Here is a 25,000-nt window from a genome sequence, read left to right on the forward strand (position 1 = left end):
TCCTCATTCTCATTCTCCTTTTTCCTTCTCCTCATTCTTATCTTCATCATGCTTCTCCTCGTCCTTATTCTTCATCTCCTCCTCCTTCTTTCCCACCCTCATGGTGGTCATCCTCCTCTCCTCCCTGCTGACGGTGTGTGGTGGTCCACAGTGTCCGTGGGCGAGCATGGCGTCTCCCCGCAGAGTGCCAACCAGAATGAGTGCGGCACGTGGGTGCGTAACATCAACGGCGGCGTGTTCACCTCGCCAAACTACCCCAACACGTACCCGCCCAACAAGGAGTGCGTCTACATCCTGGAAGGTGAGCTGACGCCATGAAGGCTGGGCGAAACAATGCACTGCGGTAGTGTTGCTGCGGCTGGAAGTCAGGTCGTGTTGCATTCAGTGTTTTAGTGACTTCCAGACAACTTCAGTAAATGTTGGAAAAATGTTTTAATTATGAATAAATTATTTTGAGTTGGGGAAAAATTATAGGAAAAAAATGAAGTTGTAACGTTGATCATAATTGTAAGTTATATACATAAAATTTACTTTTTCTGGTAAAATTATTCTATTTCTATTTCTTTTTCTATTAAAATTATTATTAAACTATTCCCAAAATGTTGTATTATTTGAATCATATATTTTGCATTTCTACAATTTATTTCTCCTGAATTTAGATATTGATTTTAATATTTTCTCATCCTCATAATAAATGCATGAATTTATGCACTTAAAATAATGACTTTTTTGTCCTGACATTGCAATTTTGGGGTGGAAAAATAATTACTTTTGTTTTTTATGTTTCAGATTTAATATATATCTATTTTTTTACAAATAAATCTATTTATTCTATTCATGAATGACGTTATTAAACATACATTTTTGGGTGTGAAGGAGTTTAGCTCCTGCAGACTTCACATTTTCAAGTGAATTATTTTAAGGTGTATTTACAAACATTTAAAATCTGCAGTATTTTTAGTATTTTGTAGTAATTTACAATATATATATATATATATATATATATATATATATATATATATATATATATATATTAGTAAACATTTTTTATTGATTTTTATTATATATATATATATATATATATATATATATATATATATATATATATATATATATATATATATATATATATATATATTAGTAAAAGAAATGTTTATTGATTTTTATTATATATATATATATATATATATATTTATATATATATATTTTTATATATATATATATATATATATATATATATATATATATATATATATACAAATCAATGAAAACATTTTTTACTAATATTAGTAACAAATGTTTTAATTGATTTTTATTTTATATATATAAATAAAAATCAATTAAAAAATGTTTTACTAATATATATATATATATATATATATATATATATATATATATATATATATACATATTTATTTATATCTATAGACATCTTATATATATATTTATATATATATATATATATATATATATATATATATATATATATATATATATATATATATATATATATATATATATATATATATATATATAGATATATATATATATATACATATATATATATATATATATATATATATATATATATATATATATATATATATATATATATATATATATATATATATATATATATATATATATATATATATATATATATATATATATATATATATATATATATAAATGGCCAGCAGCTCGAGATGAACTTTTAACTTTGCTGCTTCTTCATGTTGTCATGGATGAGCTGACGACATTGCGGCTCAATAACTCCCCGTGTGTCCAGAGAGTGGTATGGCAGCCTGCTAAAACAATAACAATGCGCACGCATTCATGGAGGACATGGTTAGATATTATTCATATTATTGCGTCATAACTCACCGGCAGTCCAGCTCGTAAACCAAAGATGGCGCCGTATACTTATAATCATTTTGATAAATAAAGTAATAAAAATCATTTTTATGTGTATATTATTGTCATGAAATAATAATGACTATACCAATATTGTTAAACATTCTTAATAAACATGTTATTTCTAAACAGTCAATTATTAAACAGCATCAGATGGACTTTTTCAACCTGCTGGAAAACACAACACACCCGCTCTGCCAGAGCATAAGAAACACTTTCATAAAGTGCAAGTCAATAAATAAATGGTTAAATACATCAATAACTAAATACATTTAAAACATATTTTTTTATTTAACTCCACTTTCTTTCAAACAATCCAGATTAAGATTTATTTGACTCATTTTCCTTCAAAAAATCCAGATTAATTTCTATTTGACTCATTTTCCTTCAAACAATCCAGATTAACTTCTATTTGACTCCACTTTCCTTCAAACAATCCAGATTAAGTTTTATTTAATTCCACTTTCCTTCAAACAATCCAGATTAAATTTTATTTTACTAATTTTTCTTCAAACAATCCAGATTTACTTCTGGTTGACTCCACTTTCCTTCAAACTATCCAGATTACGTTTTATTTGACTGCACCTTCTTTCAAACAATCCAGATTAACTTTTATTTGAATCAATTTTCCTTCAAACAATCCAGATTAACTTCTATTTGACTCCACTTTCTTTTGAACTATCCAGATTAAGTTTTATTTGACACCACTTTCCTTCAAACAATTCAGATTAACTTCTATTTAACTTCACTTTCTTTCAAACAATCCAGATTAATTTTTATTTGAATCCACATTCCTTCAAACAATCCAGATTGTTTTATTTAACTCACTTTCCTTCAAACAATCCAGATTAACTTCTATTTGACTCCACTTTCTTTCAAACAATCCAGATTAATTTCTTTTTGACTCCACTTTCCTTCAAACAATTCAGTTTAACTTCTATTTGACTCCACTTTCCTTCAAACAATCCAGATTAACTTCTATTTGACTAATTTTCCTTCAAAAAATCCAGATTAACTTCTATTTGACACCACTTTCTTTCAAACAATCCAGATTAACTTCTATTTGACTCCACTTTCCCTCAAACAATCCAGATTAACTTCTATTTGACTCATTTTCCTTCGAACAATCCAGATGAACTTCTATTAGACTCCACTTCCCTTCAAACAATCCAGATTAACTTCTATTTGACTCCACTTCCCTTCAAACAATTCAGATTAACTTCTATTAGACTCCACTTCCCTTCAAACAATCCAGATTAACTTTTATTTGACTCCACTTTCCTTCAAACAATCCAGATTAACTTCTATTTGACTCATTTTTCTTCAAACAATCCAGATTAATTCCTATTTGACTCCACTTTCCTTCAAACAATCCAGAGTAACTTCTATTTGACTCCACTTTCTTTCAAAAACTCCAGATTAATTTCTATTTGACTCCACTTTCCTTCAAACAATCCAGATTAATTTCTATCAGACTCCACTTCCCTTCAAACAATCCAGATTAACTTCTATTATACTCCACTTCCCTTCAAACAATCCAGATTAACTTCTATTAGACTCCACTTCCCTTCAAACAATCCAGATTAACTTCTATTGGACTCCACTTCCCTTCAAACAATCCAGATTAACTTCTATTGGACTCCACTTCCCTTCAAACAATCCAGATTAACTTCTATTAGACTCCACTTCCCTTCAAACAATCCAGATTAACTTCTTTTAGACTCCACTTCCCTTCAAACAATCCAGATTAACTTCTATTAGACTCCACTTCCCTTCAAACAATCCAGATTAACTTCTTTTAGACTCCACTTCCCTTCAAACAATCCAGATTAACTTCTATTAGACTCCACTTCCCTTCAAACAATCCAGATTAACTTCTATTAGATGTAAGTGCACACTTGTTCTTATTGTCGTTGTTGTTGTTTTTTCTGCAGCGTTGCCGCGGCAACGTATCCAGCTGGCGTTCGACAAGAATTACTACATGGAGCCGTCCTTCGAGTGTCGCTTCGACCACATCGAGATCCGCGACGGCCCCTTCGGCTTCTCGCCGCTCATGGAGCGCTTCTGTGGCGGCAAGAACCCAGGCCTAATCACCTCCACCGGACGCTTCATGTGGATCAAGTTCACCAGCGACGAGGAGCTGGAAGGACTCGGCTTCAGGATCAAGTACACCTTTGTTGCAGGTTACTCTACTTGCTTACTTCTACTTGCTTACTTCTACTTGCTTACTTCTACTTGCTTACGTCTACTTGTTTACGTCTACTTGCTTACTTCTACTTGCTTACTTCTACTTGCTTACTTCTACTTGCTTACGTCTACTTGCTTACTTCTACTTGCTTACTTCTACTTGCTTACTTCTACTTGCTTACGTCTACTTGTTTACGTCTACTTGCTTACTTCTACTTGCTTACTTCTACTTGCTTACTTCTACTTGCTTACGTCTACTTGCTTACGTCTACTTGCTTACTTCTACTTGCTTACTTCTACTTGCTTACTTCTACTTTCTTACTTTACTTATTTACTTCTACTTGCTTACTTCTACTTGCTTACTTCTACTTTCTTACTTCTACTTTCTTACTTCTAGTTTCTTACTTCTACTTGCTTACTTCTACTTGCTTACTTCTACTTGCTTACTTCTACTTGGTTACTTCTACTTGGTTACTTCTACTTGCTTACTTCTACTTGGTTACTTCTACTTTCTTAGTTCTACTTGCTTACTTCTACTTGCTTACTTCTACTTGCTTACTTCTACTTGCTTACGTCTACTTGCTTATGTCTACTTGCTTACTTCTACTTGCTTACTTCTACTTGCTTACTTATACTTGCTTACTTATACTTGCTTACTTCTACTTGCTTACGTCTACTTGCTTACGTCTACTTGCTTACTTCTACTTGCTTACTTCTACTTGCTTACTTCTACTTTCTTACTTTACTTATTTACTTCTACTTGCTTACTTCTACTTGCTTACTTCTACTTTCTTACTTCTACTTTCTTACTTCTAGTTTCTTACTTCTACTTGCTTACTTCTACTTGCTTACTTCTACTTTCTTACTTCTACTTGCTTACTTCTACTTGGTTACTTCTACTTTCTTAGTTCTACTTGCTTACTTCTACTTGCTTACTTCTACTTGCTTACTTCTACTTTCTTACTTCTACTTGCTTACTTCTACTTGCTTACTTCTACTTGCTTACTTCTACTTTCTTACTTCTACTTGCTTACTTCTACTTGCTTACTTCTACTTTCTTACTTCTACTTTCTTACTTCTACTTGCTTACTTCTACTTGCTTACTTCTACTTGCTTACTTCTACTTGCTTACTTCTACTTCCTTACTTCTACTTGCTTTATTCTACTTGCTTACTTCTACTTTTTTACTTCTACTTGCTTACTTCTACTTGCTTACTTCTACTTTCTTACTTCTACTTGCTTACTTCTACTTGCTTACTTCTACTTTCTTACTTCTACTTGCTTACTTCTACTTGGTTACTTCTACTTTGTTACTTCTACTTTCTTACTTCTACTCTGTTGCTTCTACTTTGTTACTTTGACTTTGTTACTTCTACTTTTTTACTTGTACTTTATTACTCCTACTTTTTTACTTCTACTCTGTTGCTTCTACTTTGTTACTTTGACTTTGTTACTTGTACTTTGTAACTTCTACTTTACTCCTACTTTTCTACTTTTACTTTGTTACTTCTTTGTTTCTTCTACTTTACTTCTACTCTGTTACTCTGTTGCTTCTACTTTGTTACTTGGACTTTGTTACTTCTACTTTGTTACTACTACTTGGTTACTTCTACTTTGTTACTTCTACTTTACTTCTACTTTGTTACAACTACTTTACGTCTACTTTGTTATTTCTACTTGGTTACGTCTACTTTACTTAAACTTTGTTACTTCTACTTGGTTACTTCGACTTTGTTGCAGGTTACTTCTACCTTGTTACTTCTCCCTGTTAGTTGTACTTTGTTCTAGGTTACTTCTACTTTGTTACTTGTACTTTGTTGCATGTTACTTTTACTTTGTTGTAGTTTACTTCTACCTTGTTACTTCTACCTGCTAGTTCTACTTTGTTCTAGGTTACTTCTACTTTGTTACTTGTACTTTGTTGCATGTTACTTTTACTTTGTTGTAGTGTACTTCTACCTTGTTACTTCTACTTTGTTACTTCTATTTTGTTGCAGGTTACTCTATTTCTACTTTGTTACTTCTACTTTGTTACCTCCACTTTTCTGCAGGTTACTTCTATTTTGTTTTAGTTTACTTCTACCTTGTTACTTCTGCCTGTTAGTTCTACTTTGTTCTAGGTTACGTCTACTTTGTTACTTGTTACTTCTATTTTGTTGCAGGTTACTTTTACTTTGTTTTAGTTTACTTCTACCTTGTTACTTCTACTTTGTTACTTTTACTTTGTTGCAGTTTACTCTACTTTACTTTTACTTCGTTACTTCTACTTTGTTACTTTGACTTTGTTCTAGTTTACTTCTACCTTGTTACTTCCACCTTGTCTGTACTACTTTGTTCTAAGCTACTTCTACTTTGTTACTTCTTCCTTGTTAGTTATACTTTGTTACTCTTACTTTGTTGCAATACTTGACTTTTCTTCTACTTTGGTATAGTTTATTTCTACTTTGTTACTTCTACTTTGTTGCAGTTTACTTCTACTTTGTTCTAGTTTACTTCTACCTTGTTACTTCTACCTCGTTATTTTTACCTTGTTATTTATCATTTGTTCTAGGTTACTTCCACTTTGTTCTACTCTACTTCTACCTTGTTACTTCTACTGTGTTACTTCTACTTTGTTGCAGGTTGCTCTACTTTACTTGTACTTGGTTGCAGGTTACTCTACTTCTACTTGTTCGCAGGTTAATCTACTTTGTTACTTCGACTTTGTTAATTCGACTTTGTTACTTTCACTTTGTTAAAGGTTACTTCTACATTGTTGTAGTTTGCTTCTATGTTGTTACTTCGACTTTGTTGCAGGCTACTTCTACTTCACGTCTACTTTGTTACTTCTACTTTGTTGCAGGATACTCTACTTTGCACCAAAAGACGTCATAAATTAATCTGCTCTTCACTTACCTGACTTTATTTCTCACACACCTTCCTAATTAAAGCCTTTTTTTTCTTTTTTAACCATGTATTCATACTTGTTTGTCTTGAATTTATCTTATTTTTGTTAAATGTTATTATATTTATATAATTATTACATGCATACAGTATGTGTGTGTATATATATATATATATATATATATATATATATATATATATATATATATATATATATATATATATATATATATATATATATATATATATATATACTTACATAGGTCATGATTTATTTGATTTAAATATATTTTACACAAACACAAGACCCCCAAAAAAGATATACTATATATAAACATTTAAAAATATATACATCTATAATCAATTCATTGAATTTTTTCACGTTTTTTTTGGTAGAATCCTGACGAGTCAAACTATATTTTCCTCTTCTTTGTCTAGACCCTGACTTCCATCTGCATGTCGGCGGACTCTTAAATCCCATCCCAGGTAAGCTTGTCAGCGACATCTTTCTTCTTGTCGTTTCATGAAGATGCAAGATGCACCTTGACAGCGACCATGACAGGATGCTGTCACAACACACACGCACACACAAACACACACACATGCACACACACACACACGCACACACAAACACACACACACGCACACACACACACACACACACACACACATACATGTCTTGCCTACTTTGTGTGGACCCACGTTTGGTTAGTAGGTTGTGAGGGCCCCCCTTTCCACTATAGCTAGAAGGATGAAAAAAATAGATCTAGCACTAGATGGGAGTAGAGAGTTGCAACCTCACTTCAGAATGCAAAACACAGAAAGTAAAAAAAATATTTTACTTCTGTAGTTGTGAGGACCTACCGCTGTTGCTAGGTAGATTTGACTGTATACAAACACAGTAATAAGTTCTGGGAGTGGTTTGTCAAGTGTATGTCCACACAAGGATGGTGAGACAAGTGCACACACACACACACACACACACACACACACACACACACACACACACACACACACACACACACACACACACACACACACACACACACACACACACACACACACACACACACACACACACACTTCTTTTGTCCGTCTGGCCTCCATTGTTCCTGTGATATTCTCCTTGTCGGCTGCTGTTGGACCATAAAACCTTCCTCTCTATCGCTCTTATTTATATTTCAATGACATGCATTGTGTACTCTGTATTATATATATATATATATATATATATATATATATATATATATATATATATATATATATATATATATATATATATATATATATTAGGGATGTCCGATAATATCGGCCTGCATATTATCGGCCGATAAATGCGTTAAAATGTAATATCGGAAATTATTGGTATCGTTTTTTTTATTATCTGTATCGTTGTTGTTTTTTTTGTTTTTGTTTTTTTGTTTTTTTTTAATTAAATCAACGTAAAAAACACAAGATACACTTACAATTAGTGCACCAACCCAAAAAACCTCCCTCCCCCCATTTCTTTCTGTTATTAATATTCTGCTTCCTACATTATATATCAATATATATCAATACAGTCTGCAAGGGATACAGTCCGTAAGCACACATGATTGTGCGTGCTGCTGGTCCACTAATAGTACTAACCTTTAACAGTTAATTTTACTCATTTTCATTAAGTACTAGTTTCTATGTAACTGTTTTTATATTGTTTTACTTTCTTTTTTATTCAAGAAAATGTTTTTAATTTAGTATATCTTATTTTATTATTTTTCTTAAAAAGTACCTTATCTTCACCATACCTGGTTGTCCAGATTAGGCATAATAATGTGTTAATTCCACGACTGCATATATCGGTTGATATCGGTATCGGTTGATATCGGTATCGGTAATTAAAGAGTTGGACAATATCGGAATATCGGATATCGGCAAAAAGCCATTATCGGACATCCCTAATATATATACATATATATTATTTAATATTTGCTAATATACATTTGGGTGTGTTGCACTTCCTTACTACCACTGTTATAAAAAGCTTTTTAATCGATCATTTTTGTTTGACAACTTTACATTTTTCCTAATGATGTAATATTTGTATAATTATTCCTATTCTGGTGCCTTCATTTAAATACGTTATTTATTATTATTTTACATTATTTAAATACATTATTTTATTATTTTCTTTTAAATACATGATTTATTCTTTTGTCTCTAATCACAGTTTCCCCTGACTTCCTCTTTTCTTGGCAACAATAATAATAGTAATAATAATAGATTATATTTGTAAAAAGCACTTTACATTGAGCAAACAACCTCAAAGTGCTACAGTGTATTGAAAAAATAATAATGATAACAAAAAGATAATAAAAAATAAATAAAAAAATAGAACAGCCTAATAGCTAGAACTAGTATGCATACATCTATAAAAAGGCTTCTTTAAAGATGGGTTTTTAAGCCTTTTTTTAAAAGCATCCACAGTCTGTGGTGCCCTCAGGTGGTCAGGGAGAGCCGGCGGAGTAGATAGTTCGTAGCTTTGTCCTCAGAGGTGACTCTAGTCACGTACGCCTTAGAGCAGTGGTCCCCGACCTTTTTGTAGCTGCGGACCGGTCAACGCTTGAAAATGTGTCCCACGGACCGGTGGGGGGGGGTGTATTTAATTTTTTTTTTTTTTTTACATAAATAAATACAATCATGTGTGCTTACGGACTGTATCCCTGCAGACTGTATTGATCTATATTGATATATAATGTATATATTGTGTTTTTTATGTTGATTTCATTTAAAAAAAAAATATTTTTAAAAAAAAAAAATTTTAATTACTTGTGCGGCCCGGTACCAATCGGTCTGCGGACCGGTACCGGGACGCGGCCCGGTGGTTGGGGACCACTGCCTTAGAGGGTCAATTCACCGGTTAATTCCTTCTCATTTCATTCTTTCAGTCCTAAGTGCTTTTCTTTTATCATACTAGGATAATACATTAATACATTATTATTATTATTATTATTATTTTTATGTGCAGACTGTCAGTTTGAGCTGGCGGGCTACGACGGCATCATCCGCTCCAGCCAGGTGGACGAGGCCAAGCGCGTGAAGCCTGGAGACGCCCTGGACTGCATCTGGACCATCAGGGCCCCGCCACAGTCCAAGGTCACTATCTGCTCCTCCAGGTCCAGGTCTTGCAGTTGGTCAGGTGACATAAACATATGTCACCTGATTCTGATCATTTGGATGGGAGGCCAAATACTTCTGGCAATATCGTGTATCAAAACGTGTCTGTCCATTCACATACACACATAATCTAATCAGGGCTTTACCTAGACTATGGCGCCCCCTGTGGCCAGGAATGACATGACTAAGGCAGTAACGAGTGACGATGGCAGGACGTTCCTTTCCCATCATGCTTTGCCAGCTCACCTTCTCCCTCCCTTCCTGTGTGCGAGCAGATCTACCTGCGCTTCATGGAGTACCAGATGGAACACTCCAACGAGTGCAAGAAGAACTTTGTGGCCATTTACGACGGCAGCAGCGCCATCGAGAACCTGAAGGCCAAGTTCTGCAGCACGGTGGCCAACGACGTCATGCTGGAGACGGGCGTGGGCGTGGTGCGCATGTGGGCCGACGAGAAGAGCCGACTCAGCCGCTTCCGCATGCTCTTCACCTCCTTCGTGGACCGTGAGTTGTCCTCCTCCTCCTCGCCGCCTCAACGTGGACGTGACGCGGCAAAATACCACTCACTTCAAGATGTTCCTTTTACTTTTGATCTTCATTTCATTTTCATTTTAACCTACATTTTAAATTGAGTTTTAAATGTAAATTGAAAATGTAAATATAAGTTTAAAATTTAAAATTTAAAATTTAAAATTTAAAATTTAAAATTTAAAATTTAAAATTTAAAATTTAAAATTTATATTTTAAATTTACATCTTAAATTTACATTTTAAATACACATTTTAAATATACATTTTAAATTTTAAATTTTAAATTTTAAATTTTAAATTTTAAATTTGAATTTTAAATTTTAAATTTTAAATTTTAAATTTTTAATCTTTAATCTTTAATTTTTAATTTGAATTTTAAATTTTTAATTTTTAATTTTAAATGTTTTATTAAAATTAAAATTTTAAATTTTAAATTTTTAATTTTAAATTTTAAATTTACATTTAAAATACATTTTAAATTGATTTTTAAATCTAATATTGAATTTCAATTTCAAATGTAAATGTAAAATACATTTGAAATTTAACTTTACGTCTGACTTTAAATGTTGAATGAAATTTTTAAAAATTGTATTGATTTTGTTATTCAATTTTAAATGTAATTTAGTTTTGAATTCAATATTAAATGGAATGTTTAATTTAGTCCTAAGTGTAATTTTAAATGTCATTTTGAATACAATTGTATATAGGAAGTGTTAGTCAATTTTAAATACAATTTTAAATGTAGTTTTTAAGTCAATATTAAATGTAACGTTTGTTTAATTCTCAAAGAAATTTTGAATATAATTTTGAATATCAATTCAAATTCGATAATGTATTGAATTTTAAATCTGATTTCAAATGTTGAAATATAATTTTGACTTCAAATTTAATTATAAATCCGATTTTAGATTACATTTCACATTTAGTTTTGAATTCAATATTACATTTAACGTTTGATTTAATTCTTAATGTCATTTTAATTTTATTTTAAATGTGATTTGATTTTACATTTAAAATTGAATATGATGTTTAAAGTATTTTAAGTGTAATTGTGAATGGAATTTTGATTTTGAGTTTAAAAATTTAACGTTGAATTTGATTTGAAATTGACCGTTAAATACAATTTTAAATTGACCGTTAAATCTCCTTTTCAAATTTACCGTAAAATGTCATTTTATTTTGAGTCGAGTATTTTATTCTTATTATATTACAGCATGTTTATTATTGTCGTGCTGCTCCACTAAACGCGTACTGAGCGCTATTTTCTTTATTTGGCGACACGGGGGGTCCAAATGTTGCAAACCCTCCTGCAGACCATAATAATCACAATAATAAACATTTGCTCATTTGCATAAGTCAAGATGTTACATGCACTAACATGACGACGGGGTTTTAGCACACGTAGCCTTGCATTAGCACAGTCTGTGACCATGTGCTGCAGGATGGCGTGCAGCCGGAGTGGGTTTTCACGCGGCTCCTTCTGGTCCCTGCTGGTCCTCTTAAGTGTTTCCGCGTCCCTTTGAGGCCCTCCAGGGACTCGTTTAGTGGACGTGTCCTAATGGAGCGTCTTCATTAGCGCTCGCTAATAAAGGATCATTGCCGCCAGATAAACAAACAATAGCAAGCTGCGGCTCTCCATGGCTGTTGCGTAAGCGCGCGCGCGCGTGTGTGTGTGTGTGTGTGTGTGTGTGTGTGTGTGTGTGTGTGTGTGTGTGTGTGTGTGTGTGTGTGTGTGTGTGTGTGTGTGTGTGTGTGTGTGTGTGTGTGTGTGTGTGTGTGTGTGTGATGTGACGAACGCACACAAAGAAGTGCGACTCTCCAGGCGAGAAAGCATTTCCTCGTTTAGTGCGGCCTAATATTTTCATTAGCCGCCCGACTAGACAAGGATATTAATTGGCACGGCGTGTGGGGTCCACGCCTCGCCCGCGTGAGCGCCGATGTTGTTGTTGTTTTTGTCCCATCAGCGCGCCCGTGAACCGTCGCTGGGCGGAGCTTAACGAACGAGACGATGGGGGAGTGTGGAGTTTATGGTGTGTGTTTTGTTGCGCCCTAAAAAGTGCGAATACTGTAAGTATTGCGCGATAGTAACGTGCGTCTGAGTTGTGGTTTCCTCTCATCATCATCATCATCATTCATGAGCGTTCATCTTCTCTCGGACGTTATAATTTTTGTTACGCCCTAAAAAGTGCTAATACTGTAAGTGTTGTACTTACCACCCACCGGCTGTTTGATAGTAACGTGCATCTGAGTTGTAGTTTCCTCTCATCATCATCACCATTCATTAACTTTCATCTTCTTTCGGAAATTAAATTGTTTTGTTGCGCCCTAAAAAGTGTGAATACTGTAAGTGTTGTACTTACTACACACCGGCTGTTTGATTGTTGCATGTTTCTTAGTTGTAGTTTCCTCTCATCATCATCATCATCATTCATGAGCGTTCATCTTCTCTCGGACGTTATAATTTTTGTTACGCCCTAAAAAGTGCTAATACTGTAAGTGTTGTACTTACTACACACCGGCTGTTTGATTGTTGCGTGTTTCTTAGTTGTAGTTTCCTCTCATCTTCATCATCATCATTCATGAGCGTTCATCTTCTCTCGGACGTTATAATTTTTGTTACGCCCTAAAAAGTGTGAATACTGTAAGTGTTGTACTTACTAAGCACCAGCTGTTTGATTGTTGCGTGTTTCTTAGTTGTAGTTTCCTCTCATCTTCATCATCATCATTCATGAGCGTTCATCTTCTCTCGGACGTTATAATTTTTGTTACGCCCTAAAAAGTGTGAATACTGTAAGTGTTGTACTTACTAAGCACCAGCTGTTTGATTGTTGCGTGTTTCTTAGTTGTAGTTTCCTCTCATCTTCATCATCATCATTCATGAGCGTTCATCTTCTCTCGGACGTTATAATTTTTGTTACGCCCTAAAAAGTGCTAATACTGTAAGTGTTGTACTTACTACACACCGGCTGTTTGATTGTTGCGTGTTTCTTAGTTGTAGTTTCCTCTCATCTTCATCATCATTCATGAGCTTTCATCTTCTCACGGACATAATATTTTTTGTTACGCCCTAAGAAGTGCTAATACTGTAAGGATTGTGCTTATAATGCACCAGCTGTTTGATTGTAACGTGCATCTGAGTTGTAGTTTCCTCTCATCATCATCATCATCACCATTTATTAACTTTCATCTTCTTTCGGAAATTAAATTGTTTTGTTGCGCCCTAAAAAGTGTGAATACTGTAAGTGTTGTACTTACTAAGCACCAGCTGTTTGATAGTAACGTGGGTCTGAGTTGTAGTTTCCTCTCATCATTGTCATCATCATTCATGAGCGTTCATCTTCTCACGGACATTATATTTTTTTGTTACGCCCTAAAAAGTGCTAATACTCTAAGTATTATGCTTATAATGCACCAGCTGTTTGATAGTAACGTGCATCTGAGTTCTAGTTTCCTCTTATCATCATCATCATCATTCATAAGCTTTTATCTTCTTTCGGAAATTAAATTGTTTTGTTGCGCCCTAAAAAGTGTGAATACTGTAAGTGTTGTACTTAATAAGCACCAGCTGTTTGATTGTTGCGTGCTTCTTAGTTGTAGTTTCCTCTCATCATCATCATAATCATCATCATCATTCATGAGCTTTCATCTTCCTTCGGAAATTAAATTGTTTTGTTGCGCCCTAAAAAGTGTGAATACTGTAAGTGTTGTACTTACTAAGCACCAGCTGTTTGATAGTAACGTGGGTCTGAGTTGTAGTTTCCTCTCATCATTGTCATCATCATTCATGAGCGTTCATCTTCTCACAGACATTATATTTTTTTGTTACGCCCTAAAAAGTGCTAATACTCTAAGTATTATGCTTATACTGCACCAGCTGTTTGATAGTAACGTGCATCTGAGTTCTAGTTTCCTCTTATCATCATCATCATCATTCATAAGCTTTTATCTTCTTTCGGAAATTAAATTGTTTTGTTGCGCCCTAAAAAGTGTGAATACTGTAAGTGTTGTACTTAATAGCACCAGCTGTTTGATTGTTGCGTGCTTCTTAGTTGTAGTTTCCTCTCATCATCATCATCATTCATGAGCTTTCATCTTCCTTCGGAAATTAAATTGTTTTGTTGCGCCCTAAAAAGTGTGAATACTGTAAGTGTTGTACTTAATAAGCACCAGCTGTTTGATTGTTGCATGCTTCTTAGTTGTAGTTTCCTCTCATCATCATCATCATCTTTCATCTTCCTTCGGAAATTAAATTGTTTTGTTGCGCCCTAAAAAGTGTGAATACTGTAAGTGTTGTACTTACTAAGCACCAGCTGTTTGATTGTTGCGTGTTTCTTAGTTGTAGTTTCCTCTCATTTTCATCATCATCATTCATGAGCTTTCATCTTCTCTCGGACGTTATCATTTTTTGTTGCGCCCTAAGAAGTGCTAATACTGTAAGTAGTGTGCTTCTGACGGTGATTTGACTGTTGAAATTTGGTCATTTTCCTAACCAATAATCCACAACACAAATACAACATTGAAACAACATGCTTTTTGACGACGTTTAATCAATGTCGGCTTCTGACGTTGATTTTATCGTTGAAATTTGGTCATTTTCCTAACCAATTTTCTACAACATTGAAACAACATGCTTTTTGACGACGTTTTATCAATGTCAGGTTATGACGTTGATTTTATCGTTGAAGTTTGGTCATTTTCCCAACCAATTTTCCACAACACAAACACAACGTTGAAACAACATGCTTTTTGACGACGTTTAATCAACGTTGTGTTGTGACGTTGATTTTATCGTTGAAATTTGGTCATTTTTCTAACCAATAATCCACAACACAAATACAACGTTGAAACAACATGCTTTTTGACGACGTTTAATCAGCGTTGGGTTCTGACGTTGATTTGATCGTTGAAATTTGGTCATTTTCCTAACCAATTTTCTACAACATTGAAACAACATGCTTTTTGATGACGTTTGAGTAATGTCAGGTTATGACTTTGATTTGATCGTTGAAATTTGGTCATTTTCCTAACCAATAATCCACAACACAAATACAACGTTGAAATAACATACTTTTTGACGACGTTTAATTAACGTCGGCTTCTGATGTTGATTTTATCGTTGAAATTTGGTCATTTTCCCAACCAATTTTCTACAACACAAATACAACATTGAAACAACATGCTTTTTGACAACGTATAATCAATGTCAGGTTGTGATGTTGATTTTATCGTTGAAATTTGGTCATTTTCCCAACCAATATTCCACAACACAAATACAATGTTGAAACAACATGCTTTTTGACGACGTTTAATCAACGTTGTATTGTGACGTTGATTTTATCGTTGAAATTTGGTCATTTTTCTAACCAATAATCCACAACACAAATACAACGTTGAAACAACATGCTTTTTGACGACGTTTAATCAGCGTTGGGTGCTGACGTTGATTTGATCGTTGAAATTTGGTCATTTTCCCAACCAATTTTCCACAACACAAACACAACGTTGAAATAACATGCTTTTTGACGACGTTTAATCAACGTTGGGTTCTGACGTTGATTTGATCGTTGAAATTTGGTCATTTTCCTAACCAATTTTCTACAACATTGAAACAACATGCTTTTTGATGACGTTTGAGTAATGTCAGGTTATGACGTTGATTTTATCGTTGAATTTTGGTCATTTTCCTAACCAATAATCCACAACACAAATACAACGTTGAAACAACACACTTTTTGACGACGTTTAATTAACGTCGGCTTCTGATGTTGATTTTATCGTTGAAATTTGGTCATTTTCCCAACCAATTTTCTACAACACAAATACAACATTGAAACAACATGCTTTTTGACAACGTATAATCAATGTCAGGTTGTGATGTTGATTTTATCGTTGAAATTTGGTCATTTTCCCAACCAATATTCCACAACACAAATACAATGTTGAAACAACATGCTTTTTGACGACGTTTAATCAACGTTGTGTTGTGACGTTGATTTTATCGTTGAAATTTTGTCATTTTTCTAACCAATAATCCACAACACAAATACAACGTTGAAACAACATGCTTTTTGACGACGTTTAATCAGCGTTGGGTTCTGACGTTGATTTGATCGTTGAAATTTGGTCATTTTCCCAACCAATTTTCCACAACACAAACACAACGTTGAAATAACATGCTTTTTGACGACGTTTAATCAACGTTGGGTTCTGACGTTGATTTGATCGTTGAAATTTGGTCATTTTCCTAACCAATTTTCTACAACATTGAAACAACATGCTTTTTGATGACGTTTGAGTAATGTCAGGTTATGACGTTGATTTTATCGTTGAATTTTGGTCATTTTCCTAACCAATAATCCACAACACAAATACAACGTTGAAACAACACACTTTTTGACGACGTTTAATTAACGTCGGCTTCTGATGTTGATTTTATCGTTGAAATTTGGTCATTTTCCCAACCAATTTTCTACAACACAAATACAACATTGAAACAACATGCTTTTTGACAACGTATAATCAATGTCAGGTTGTGATGTTGATTTTATCGTTGAAATTTGGTCATTTTCCCAACCAATATTCCACAACACAAATACAATGTTGAAACAACATGCTTTTTGACGACGTTTAATCAACGTTGTGTTGTGACGTTGATTTTATCGTTGAAATTTGGTCATTTTTCTAACCAATAATCCACAACACAAATACAACGTTGAAACAACATGCTTTTTGACGACGTTTAATCAGCGTTGGGTTCTGACGTTGATTTGATCGTTGAAATTTGGTCATTTTCCCAACCAATTTTCTACAACATTGAAACAACATGCTTTTTGACGACGTTTAATCAATGTCAGGTTGTGACGTTGATTTTATCGTTGAAGTTTGGTCATTTTCCTAACCAATAATCCACAACACAAATGCAACGTTGAAACAACATGCTTTTTGACGACGTTTAATCAACGTCAGCTTCTGATGTTGATTTTATCGTTGAAGTTTGGTCATTTTTCCTAACCAATTTTCTACAACATTGAAACAACATGCTTTTTGACGACGTTTAATCAATGTCAGGTTGGGACGTTGATTTTATCGTTGAAATTTGGTCATTTTCCTAACCAATTTTCTACAACGTTGAAACAACATGCTTTTTGATGACGTTTGAGTAATGTCAGGTTATGACGTTGATTTTATCGTTGAAATTTGGTCATTTTCCTAACCAATATTCCACAACACAAATACAACATTGAAACAACATGCTTTTTGACGACGTTTAATCAACGTTGGCTTCTGACGTTGATTGAACCGTTGAAATTTGGTCATTTTCCAACGTGGTCTCATTTTACAACATTTTAAAAATGTAAATAAAAAAGGGCGTCACAGTATTATTCCGACAGTTCTTCACCGTAAAATCTACTCCAAAAAGTGTTCATTTGGACGTTAAAAGCCAAAGAAAAAGTGTAAATATTCCCTCCCCCATCTTCCTTGTCTTTTCGCTCTCTGTCCTTCTTTATTGTATATATAGTTGTTATGTATTTATTGTTGATCAAGCAAGGCACACAGGCAGTTTTTGACTATGGTTTTGGTGGTCTAGACTCTGGTAGTCTCCAGTATTTGCAGGTTCTGCCCAAACAAAATGCTGACTTGTTCTTTGTGCCAGCGCCGCTATTTAGTAGCAAACACTGTTTGTGTGTTGCAGCTCCGTGCTCGGCCAACACCTTCTTCTGCCACAGCAACATGTGCATCAACAACTCGCTGGTGTGCAACGGCGTGCAGAACTGCGTCTACCCCTGGGACGAAAACCACTGCAAAGGTTCCGAGCGAGACCCGAGTGTCATCTTGAACGCTGACAATATTTCACCTTGCTGTGTTTGCTCGTCCAGAGAAGCGATCGAGCGGTCTCTTCCATCAGATCACCAAGACCCACGGCACCGTCATCGGCGTCTCGTCCGGGATCGTCCTGGTTCTGCTCATCATCTCCATCCTGGTCCAGATGAAGCAGCCCAGGAAGAAGGTAACTTCAGGCAGAACTTTGAGAGAAAAACACCTCGGACATCCGCTCCAAAAGGTGCGCTGAAAACACAAGCAATGAGAAATGATGTACTTCTTATTCATGCCTCCAAACACCCCAAATCTCTCAAGGAAACACACTGACATCTACTTTGTGGTGGTCTGAATATATTTGTGGTGGTCTAAATGTGTTTGTGGTGCTCTAAATGGATTTGTGGTGCTCTAAATGTGTTTGTGGCGGTCTGAATCTATTTGTGGTGGTCTGTATCCATTTGTGGTGGTCTAAATGTATTGGTGGTAGTCTAAATGTGTTTGTGGTGGTCTGAATCTATAGGTGGTGGTCTGAATCCATTTGTGGTGGTCTGAATCCATTTGTGGTGGTCTAAATGTATTGGTGGTGGTCTAAATGTGTTTGTGGTGGTCTAAATGGATTTGTGGTGCTCTAAATGTGTTTGTGGTGGTCTGAATCTATTTGTGGTGGTCTGTATCCATTTGTGGTGGTCTAAATGTATTGGTGGTGGTCTAAATGTGTTTGTGGTGGTCTGAATCTATAGGTGGTGGTCTGAATCCATTTGTGGTGGTCTAATTGTATTGGTGGTGGTCTAAATGGATTTGTGGTGCTCTAAATGTGTTTGTGGTGGTCTGAATCTATTTGTGGTGGTCTGTATCCATTTGTGGTGGTCTAAATGTATTGGTGGTGGTCTAAATGTGTTTGTGGTGGTCTAAATGGATTTGTGGTGCTCTAAATGTGTTTGTGGTGGTCTGAATCTATTTGTGGTGGTCTGTGTCCATTTGTGGTGGTCTAAATGTATTGGTGGTGGTCTGAATCTATAGGTGGTGGTCTGAATCCATTTGTGGTGGTCTAAATGTATTGGTGGTGGTCTAAATGGATTTGTGGTGCTCTAAATGTGTTTGTGGTGGTCTGAATCTATTTGTGGTGGTCTGTATCCATTTGTGGTGGTCTAAATGTATTGGTGGTGGTCTAAATGTGTTTGTGGTGGTCTAAATGGATTTGTGGTGCTCTAAATGTGTTTGTGGTGGTCTGAATCTATTTGTGGTGGTCTGAATCCATTTGTGGTGGTCTAAATGTATTGGTGGTGGTCTAAATGTGTTTGTGGTGGTCTGAATCCATTTGTGGTGGTCTGAATCCATCTGTGGTTGTCTAAATGTATTGGTGGTGGTCTAAATGTGTTTGTGGTGGTCTGAATCTATTTGTGGTGGTCTGAATCCATCTGTGGTGGTCTAAATGTATTGGTGGTGGTCTAAATGTGTTTGTGGTGGTCTGAATCCATTTGTGGTGGTCTAAATGTATTGATGGTGGTCTAAATGTTTTTGTGGTGGTCTGAATCTATTTGTGGTGGTCTGAATCCATTTGTGGTGGTCTAAATGTATTGGTGGTGGTCTAAATGTATTGGTGGTGGTCTAAATGGGTTTGTGGTGGTCTGAATCCATTTGTGGTGGTCTAAATGTATTGGTGGTGGTCTAAATGTGTTTGTGGTGGTCTGAATCTATTTGTGGTGGTCTGAATCCATTTGTGGTGGTCTAAATGTATTGGTGGTGGTCTAAATGTGTTTGTGGTGGTCTGAATCTATTTGTGGTGGTCTGAATCCATTTGTGGTGGTCTAAATGTATTGGTGGTGGTCTAAATGTGTTTGTGGTGGTCTGAATCCATTTGTGGTGGTCTAAATGTATTGGTGGTGGTCTAAATGTGTTTGTGGTGGTCTGAATCTATTGGTGGTGGTCTGAATCCATTTGTGGTGGTCTAAATGTATTGGTGGTGGTCTAAATGTGTTTGTGGTGGTCTAAATGTGTTTGTGGTGCTCTTAATGTGTTTGTGGTGGTCTAAATGTATTTGTGGTGCTCTAAATGTGTTTGTGGTGGTCTAAATGGGTTTGTGGTGGTCTGAATCCATTTGTGGTGGTCTAAATGTATTGGTGGAGGTCTAAATGTGTTTGTGGTGGTCTGAATATATTTGTGGTGGTCTAAATGTGTTTGTGGTGGTCTAAATGTATTGGTGGTGGTCTAAATGTGTTTGTGGTGGTCTGAATCTATTGGTGGTGGTCTGAATCCATTTGTGGTGGTCTGAATCCATTTGTGGTGGTCTATATGTATAGGTGGTGGTCTAAATGTCTTTGTGGTGGTCTGAATCTGTTTGTGGTGGTCTGAATCCATTTTTAATGGTCTAAATGTATTTGTGGTGGTCTAAATGTGTTTGTGGTGGTCTAAATATATTTGTGACTGACAATGGCTCTCTAAATGTATTTGTGGTGGTCTAAATGTTTGTGTTTGTCTAAATGCATCTGTGGCCATCTACATGTTTGTGTTTGTCTAAATGCATTTGTGGCGGTCCACATTGTTTGTCTAAATGCATCTGTGGCGGTCTACATGTTTGTCAAATGTATCTGTGGTGGTCTACATGTTTGTTTGTCTAAATGCATCTGTGGCGGTCTACATGTTTGTGTTTGTGGAAATGCATCTGTGGTGGTCTACATGTTTGTCTAAATGCATCTGTGGTGGTCTACATGTTTGTCTAAATGCATCTGTGGTGGTCTACATGATTGTGTTTGTCTAAATGCATCTGTGGTGGTCTACATGTTTGTATCTGTCTAAATTAATCAGTGGCGGGCTGCATGTTTGTGTTTGTCTAAATATATCTGTGGCGGTCTACATGTTTGTGTTTGTCTAAATGTATCTGTGGTGGTCTACATGTTTGTGTCTGTCTAAATTAATCAGTGATGGTCAGCATGTTTGTGTTTGTCTAATGTATCAGTGGTGGTCTACATGTTTGTGGTTGACTAAATGTATCTGCGGCAGTCTACATTTTTGTGTTTGTGTAATGTATCTGTGGAGGTCTACGTGTTTGTTTGTCTAATGTATCTGTGGTGGTCTACATTTTTGTGTTCGTCTAATGTATATGTGGCGGTCCACATGTTTGTCTTTGTGTAAATGTATCTGTGGCGGTCCACATGTTTGTCTTATGTATCCGTGGTGGTATACATGTTTGTGTTTGTCTAATGTATCTGTGGCGGTCCACATGCTTGTGTTCATTTAAATGTATATGTGGTGGTCTACATGTTTGTGTTTGTCTAAAAGTTTCTGTGGCGGTCCACATGTTTGTCTAAATGCATATGTGGTAGTCGATATGTTTGTGTTTGTCTAATGTATTTGTGACGGTCCACATGTTTGTGTTTGTTTAAAAGTATATGTGGCGGTCTACATGTTTGTGTTTGTCTAATGTATCTGTGGCGGTCTACATGTTCGTGTTTTTCTAAATGTATCTGTGGTGGTCTACATGTTTGTGTCAGTCTAAATTAATCAGTGGTGGTCTGCATGTTTGTGTTTGGGTAGATGTATCAGTGGTGGTCTACATGTTTGTGGTTGACTAAATGTATCTGCGGCAGTCTACATGTTTGCGTTTGTGTAATGTATCTGTGGTGGTCTACGTGTTTGTTTGTCTAATGTATCTGTGGTGGTCTACATGTTTGTGTTCGTCTAATGTATCTGTGGCGGTCCACATGTTTGTGTTTGTTTAAATGTATATGTGGCGGTCTACATGTTTGTGTTTGTCTAATGTATCTGTGGCCGTCCACATGTTTGTGTTTCTTTAACGGTTTATGTGGTGGTCTACATGTTTGTCTAAATGTATCTGTGGTGGTCTACATGTTTGTGTTTGTCTAAATATATCTGTGGTACACGTTCGTGTTTGTCTAAATGTATCTGTGGTGGTCTACATGTTTGTGTCTGTCTAAATTAATCAGTGGCGGTCTGCATGTTTGTGTTTTTCTAATGTATCAGTGGTGGTCTACATGTTTGTGGTTGACTAAATGTATCTGCGGCAGTCTACATGTTTGTGTTTGTGTAATGTATCTGTGGTGGTCTATGTGTTTGTTTGTCTAATGTATCTGTGGCGGTCTACATGTTTGTGTTTGTCTAATGTATCTGTGGCGGTTCACATGTTTGTGTTTGTTTAACTGTTTATGTGGTGGTCTACATGTTTGTCTAAGTGTATCTGTGGCGGTCTAAATGTTTGTGTTTGTCTAAATGCATCTGTGGCGGTCCACATGTTTGTGTTTGTCTAAATGTATCTGTGGCGGTCCATATGTTTGTCTAAATGTGCATGTGGCGGTCCTCATGTTTATGTTTGTCTAAATGCATCTGTGGCGGTCTACATGTTTGTGTTTGTCTAAATGCATCTGTGGTGGTCTACATGTTTGTGTTTGTCTAAATGTATCTGTGGCGGTCTACATGTTTGTGTTTTTCTAAATGTATCTGTGGCAGTCTACATGTTTGTGTTTGTCTAATGTATCTGTGGTGGTCCACATGCTTGTGTTGGTCTAAATGTATCTGTGGCGGTCCACATGTTTGTCTAAATGTATCTGTGGTGGTCTTTATGTGTGTGTTTGTCTAATGTATCTGTGGCGGTGTACACGTTTGTGTTTGTCTAAATATATCTATGGCAGTCTACATGTTTTTGTTTGTCTAAATGTATCTGTGGAGGTCCACATTGTTTGTCTAAATGCATTTGTGGCGGTTCACATGTTTGTGTTTGTCCAAATTCATCTGTGGCGTTCTACATGTTTGTGTTTGTCTAAATGTATATGTGGCGGTCTACATGTTTGTGTTTGTCTAAATGCATATTTGGCGGTCTACATGTTTGTGTTTGTCGAAATGTATCTGTGGCGGTCCACATGTTTGTGTTTTTCTAAATGTATCTGTGGCGGGCCACATGTTTGTGTTTGTCTAAATGCATCTGTGGCGGTCTACGTGTTTGTGTTTTTCTAAATGCATCTGTGGCGGTCTACATGTTTGTGTTTTTATTAATGTATCTGTGGTGGTCCACATGTTTGTGTTTGTCTAAATGCATCTGTGGCGGTCTACATGTTTGTGTTTTTCTAAATGTATCTGTGGCGGTCCACATGATTGTGTTTGTCTAAATGCATCTGTGGCGGTCTACGTGTTTGTGTTTTTCTAAATGTATCTGTGGCGGTCCACATGTTTGTGTTTGTCTAAATGCATCTGTGGCGGTCTACATGTTTGTGTTTGTCTAAATGCATCTTTGGCGGTCTACATGTTTGTGTTTGTCGAAATGTATCTGTGGCGGTCCACATGTTTGTGTTTTTCTAAATGTATTTGTGGCGGGCCACGTGTTTGTGTTTGTCTAAATGCATCTGTGGCGGTCTACATGTTTGTGTTTTTCTCAATGTATCTGTGGCGGTCTACATGTTTGTGTCTGTCTAAATGTATCTGTGGGGTCTACATGTTTGTGTTTTTCTAAATGTATCTGTGGCGGTCCACATGATTGTGTTTGTCTAAATGCATCTGTGGCGGTCTACATGTTTGTGTTTTTCTAAATGTATCTGTGGCGGTCTACATGTTTGTGTCTGTCTAAATGTATCTGTGGGGTCTACATGTTTGTGTTTTTCTCAATGTATCTGTGGCGGTCCACATGTTTGTGTTTGTCTAAATGCATCTGTGGCGGTCTACGTGTTTGTGTTTTTCTAAATGTATCTGTGGCGGTCCACATGTTTGTGTTTGTCTAAATGCATATGTGGCGGTCTACATGTTTGTGTTTGTCTAAATGCATCTGTGGCGGTCTACATGTTTGTGTTTTTCTAAATGTATCTGTGGCGGTCTACATGTTTGTGTCTGTCTAAATGTATCTGTGGGGTCTACATGTTTGTGTTTTTCTCAATGTATCTGTGGCGGTCCACATGTTTGTGTTTGTCTAAATGCATCTGTGGCGGTCTACGTGTTTGTGTTTTTCTAAATGTATCTGTGGCGGTCCACATGTTTGTGTTTGTCTAAATGCATCTGTGGCGGTCTACATGTTTGTGTTTGTCTAAATGCATCTTTGGCGGTCTACATGTTTGTGTTTGTCGAAATGTATCTGTGGCGGTCCACATGTTTGTGTTTTTCTAAATGTATTTGTGGCGGGCCACGTGTTTGTGTTTGTCTAAATGCATCTGTGGCGGTCTACATGTTTGTGTTTTTCTCAATGTATCTGTGGCGGTCTACATGTTTGTGTCTGTCTAAATGTATCTGTGGGGTCTACATGTTTGTGTTTTTCTAAATGTATCTGTGGCGGTCCACATGATTGTGTTTGTCTAAATGCATCTGTGGCGGTCTACATGTTTGTGTTTTTCTAAATGTATCTGTGGCGGTCTACATGTTTGTGTCTGTCTAAATGTATCTGTGGGGTCTACATGTTTGTGTTTTTCTCAATGTATCTGTGGCGGTCCACATGTTTGTGTTTGTCTAAATGCATCTGTGGCGGTCTACGTGTTTGTGTTTTTCTAAATGTATCTGTGGCGGTCCACATGTTTGTGTTT

General features: G+C 35.7%; 1 protein-coding gene across 3 annotated transcripts in view; it reads left to right on the forward strand.

Moving 5' to 3' along the window:
- Positions 1-25,000, forward strand: part of LOC133629882 (neuropilin and tolloid-like protein 2) — a 46,379-nt gene that overhangs the window by 19,294 nt on the left and 2,085 nt on the right. For 2 of the 3 annotated variants that reach the window (XM_062020948.1, XM_062020957.1), the window contains exons 3-9: positions 152-301; positions 3,849-4,097; positions 7,423-7,470; positions 9,989-10,116; positions 10,413-10,641; positions 18,361-18,474; positions 18,545-18,729. In XM_062020948.1, coding sequence (XP_061876932.1) covers positions 152-301; positions 3,849-4,097; positions 7,423-7,470; positions 9,989-10,116; positions 10,413-10,641; positions 18,361-18,474; positions 18,545-18,729 — 1,103 coding nt within the window. The remainder of the gene's footprint in view (positions 1-151; positions 302-3,848; positions 4,098-7,422; positions 7,471-9,988; positions 10,117-10,412; positions 10,642-18,360; positions 18,475-18,544; positions 18,730-25,000) is intronic. The other variant, XM_062020965.1, reaches the window with a different exon arrangement.

Source organism: Entelurus aequoreus, linkage group LG02, assembly GCF_033978785.1.
Source record: "Entelurus aequoreus isolate RoL-2023_Sb linkage group LG02, RoL_Eaeq_v1.1, whole genome shotgun sequence".
In the NCBI taxonomy this organism is placed as follows: domain Eukaryota; kingdom Metazoa; phylum Chordata; class Actinopteri; order Syngnathiformes; family Syngnathidae; genus Entelurus; species Entelurus aequoreus.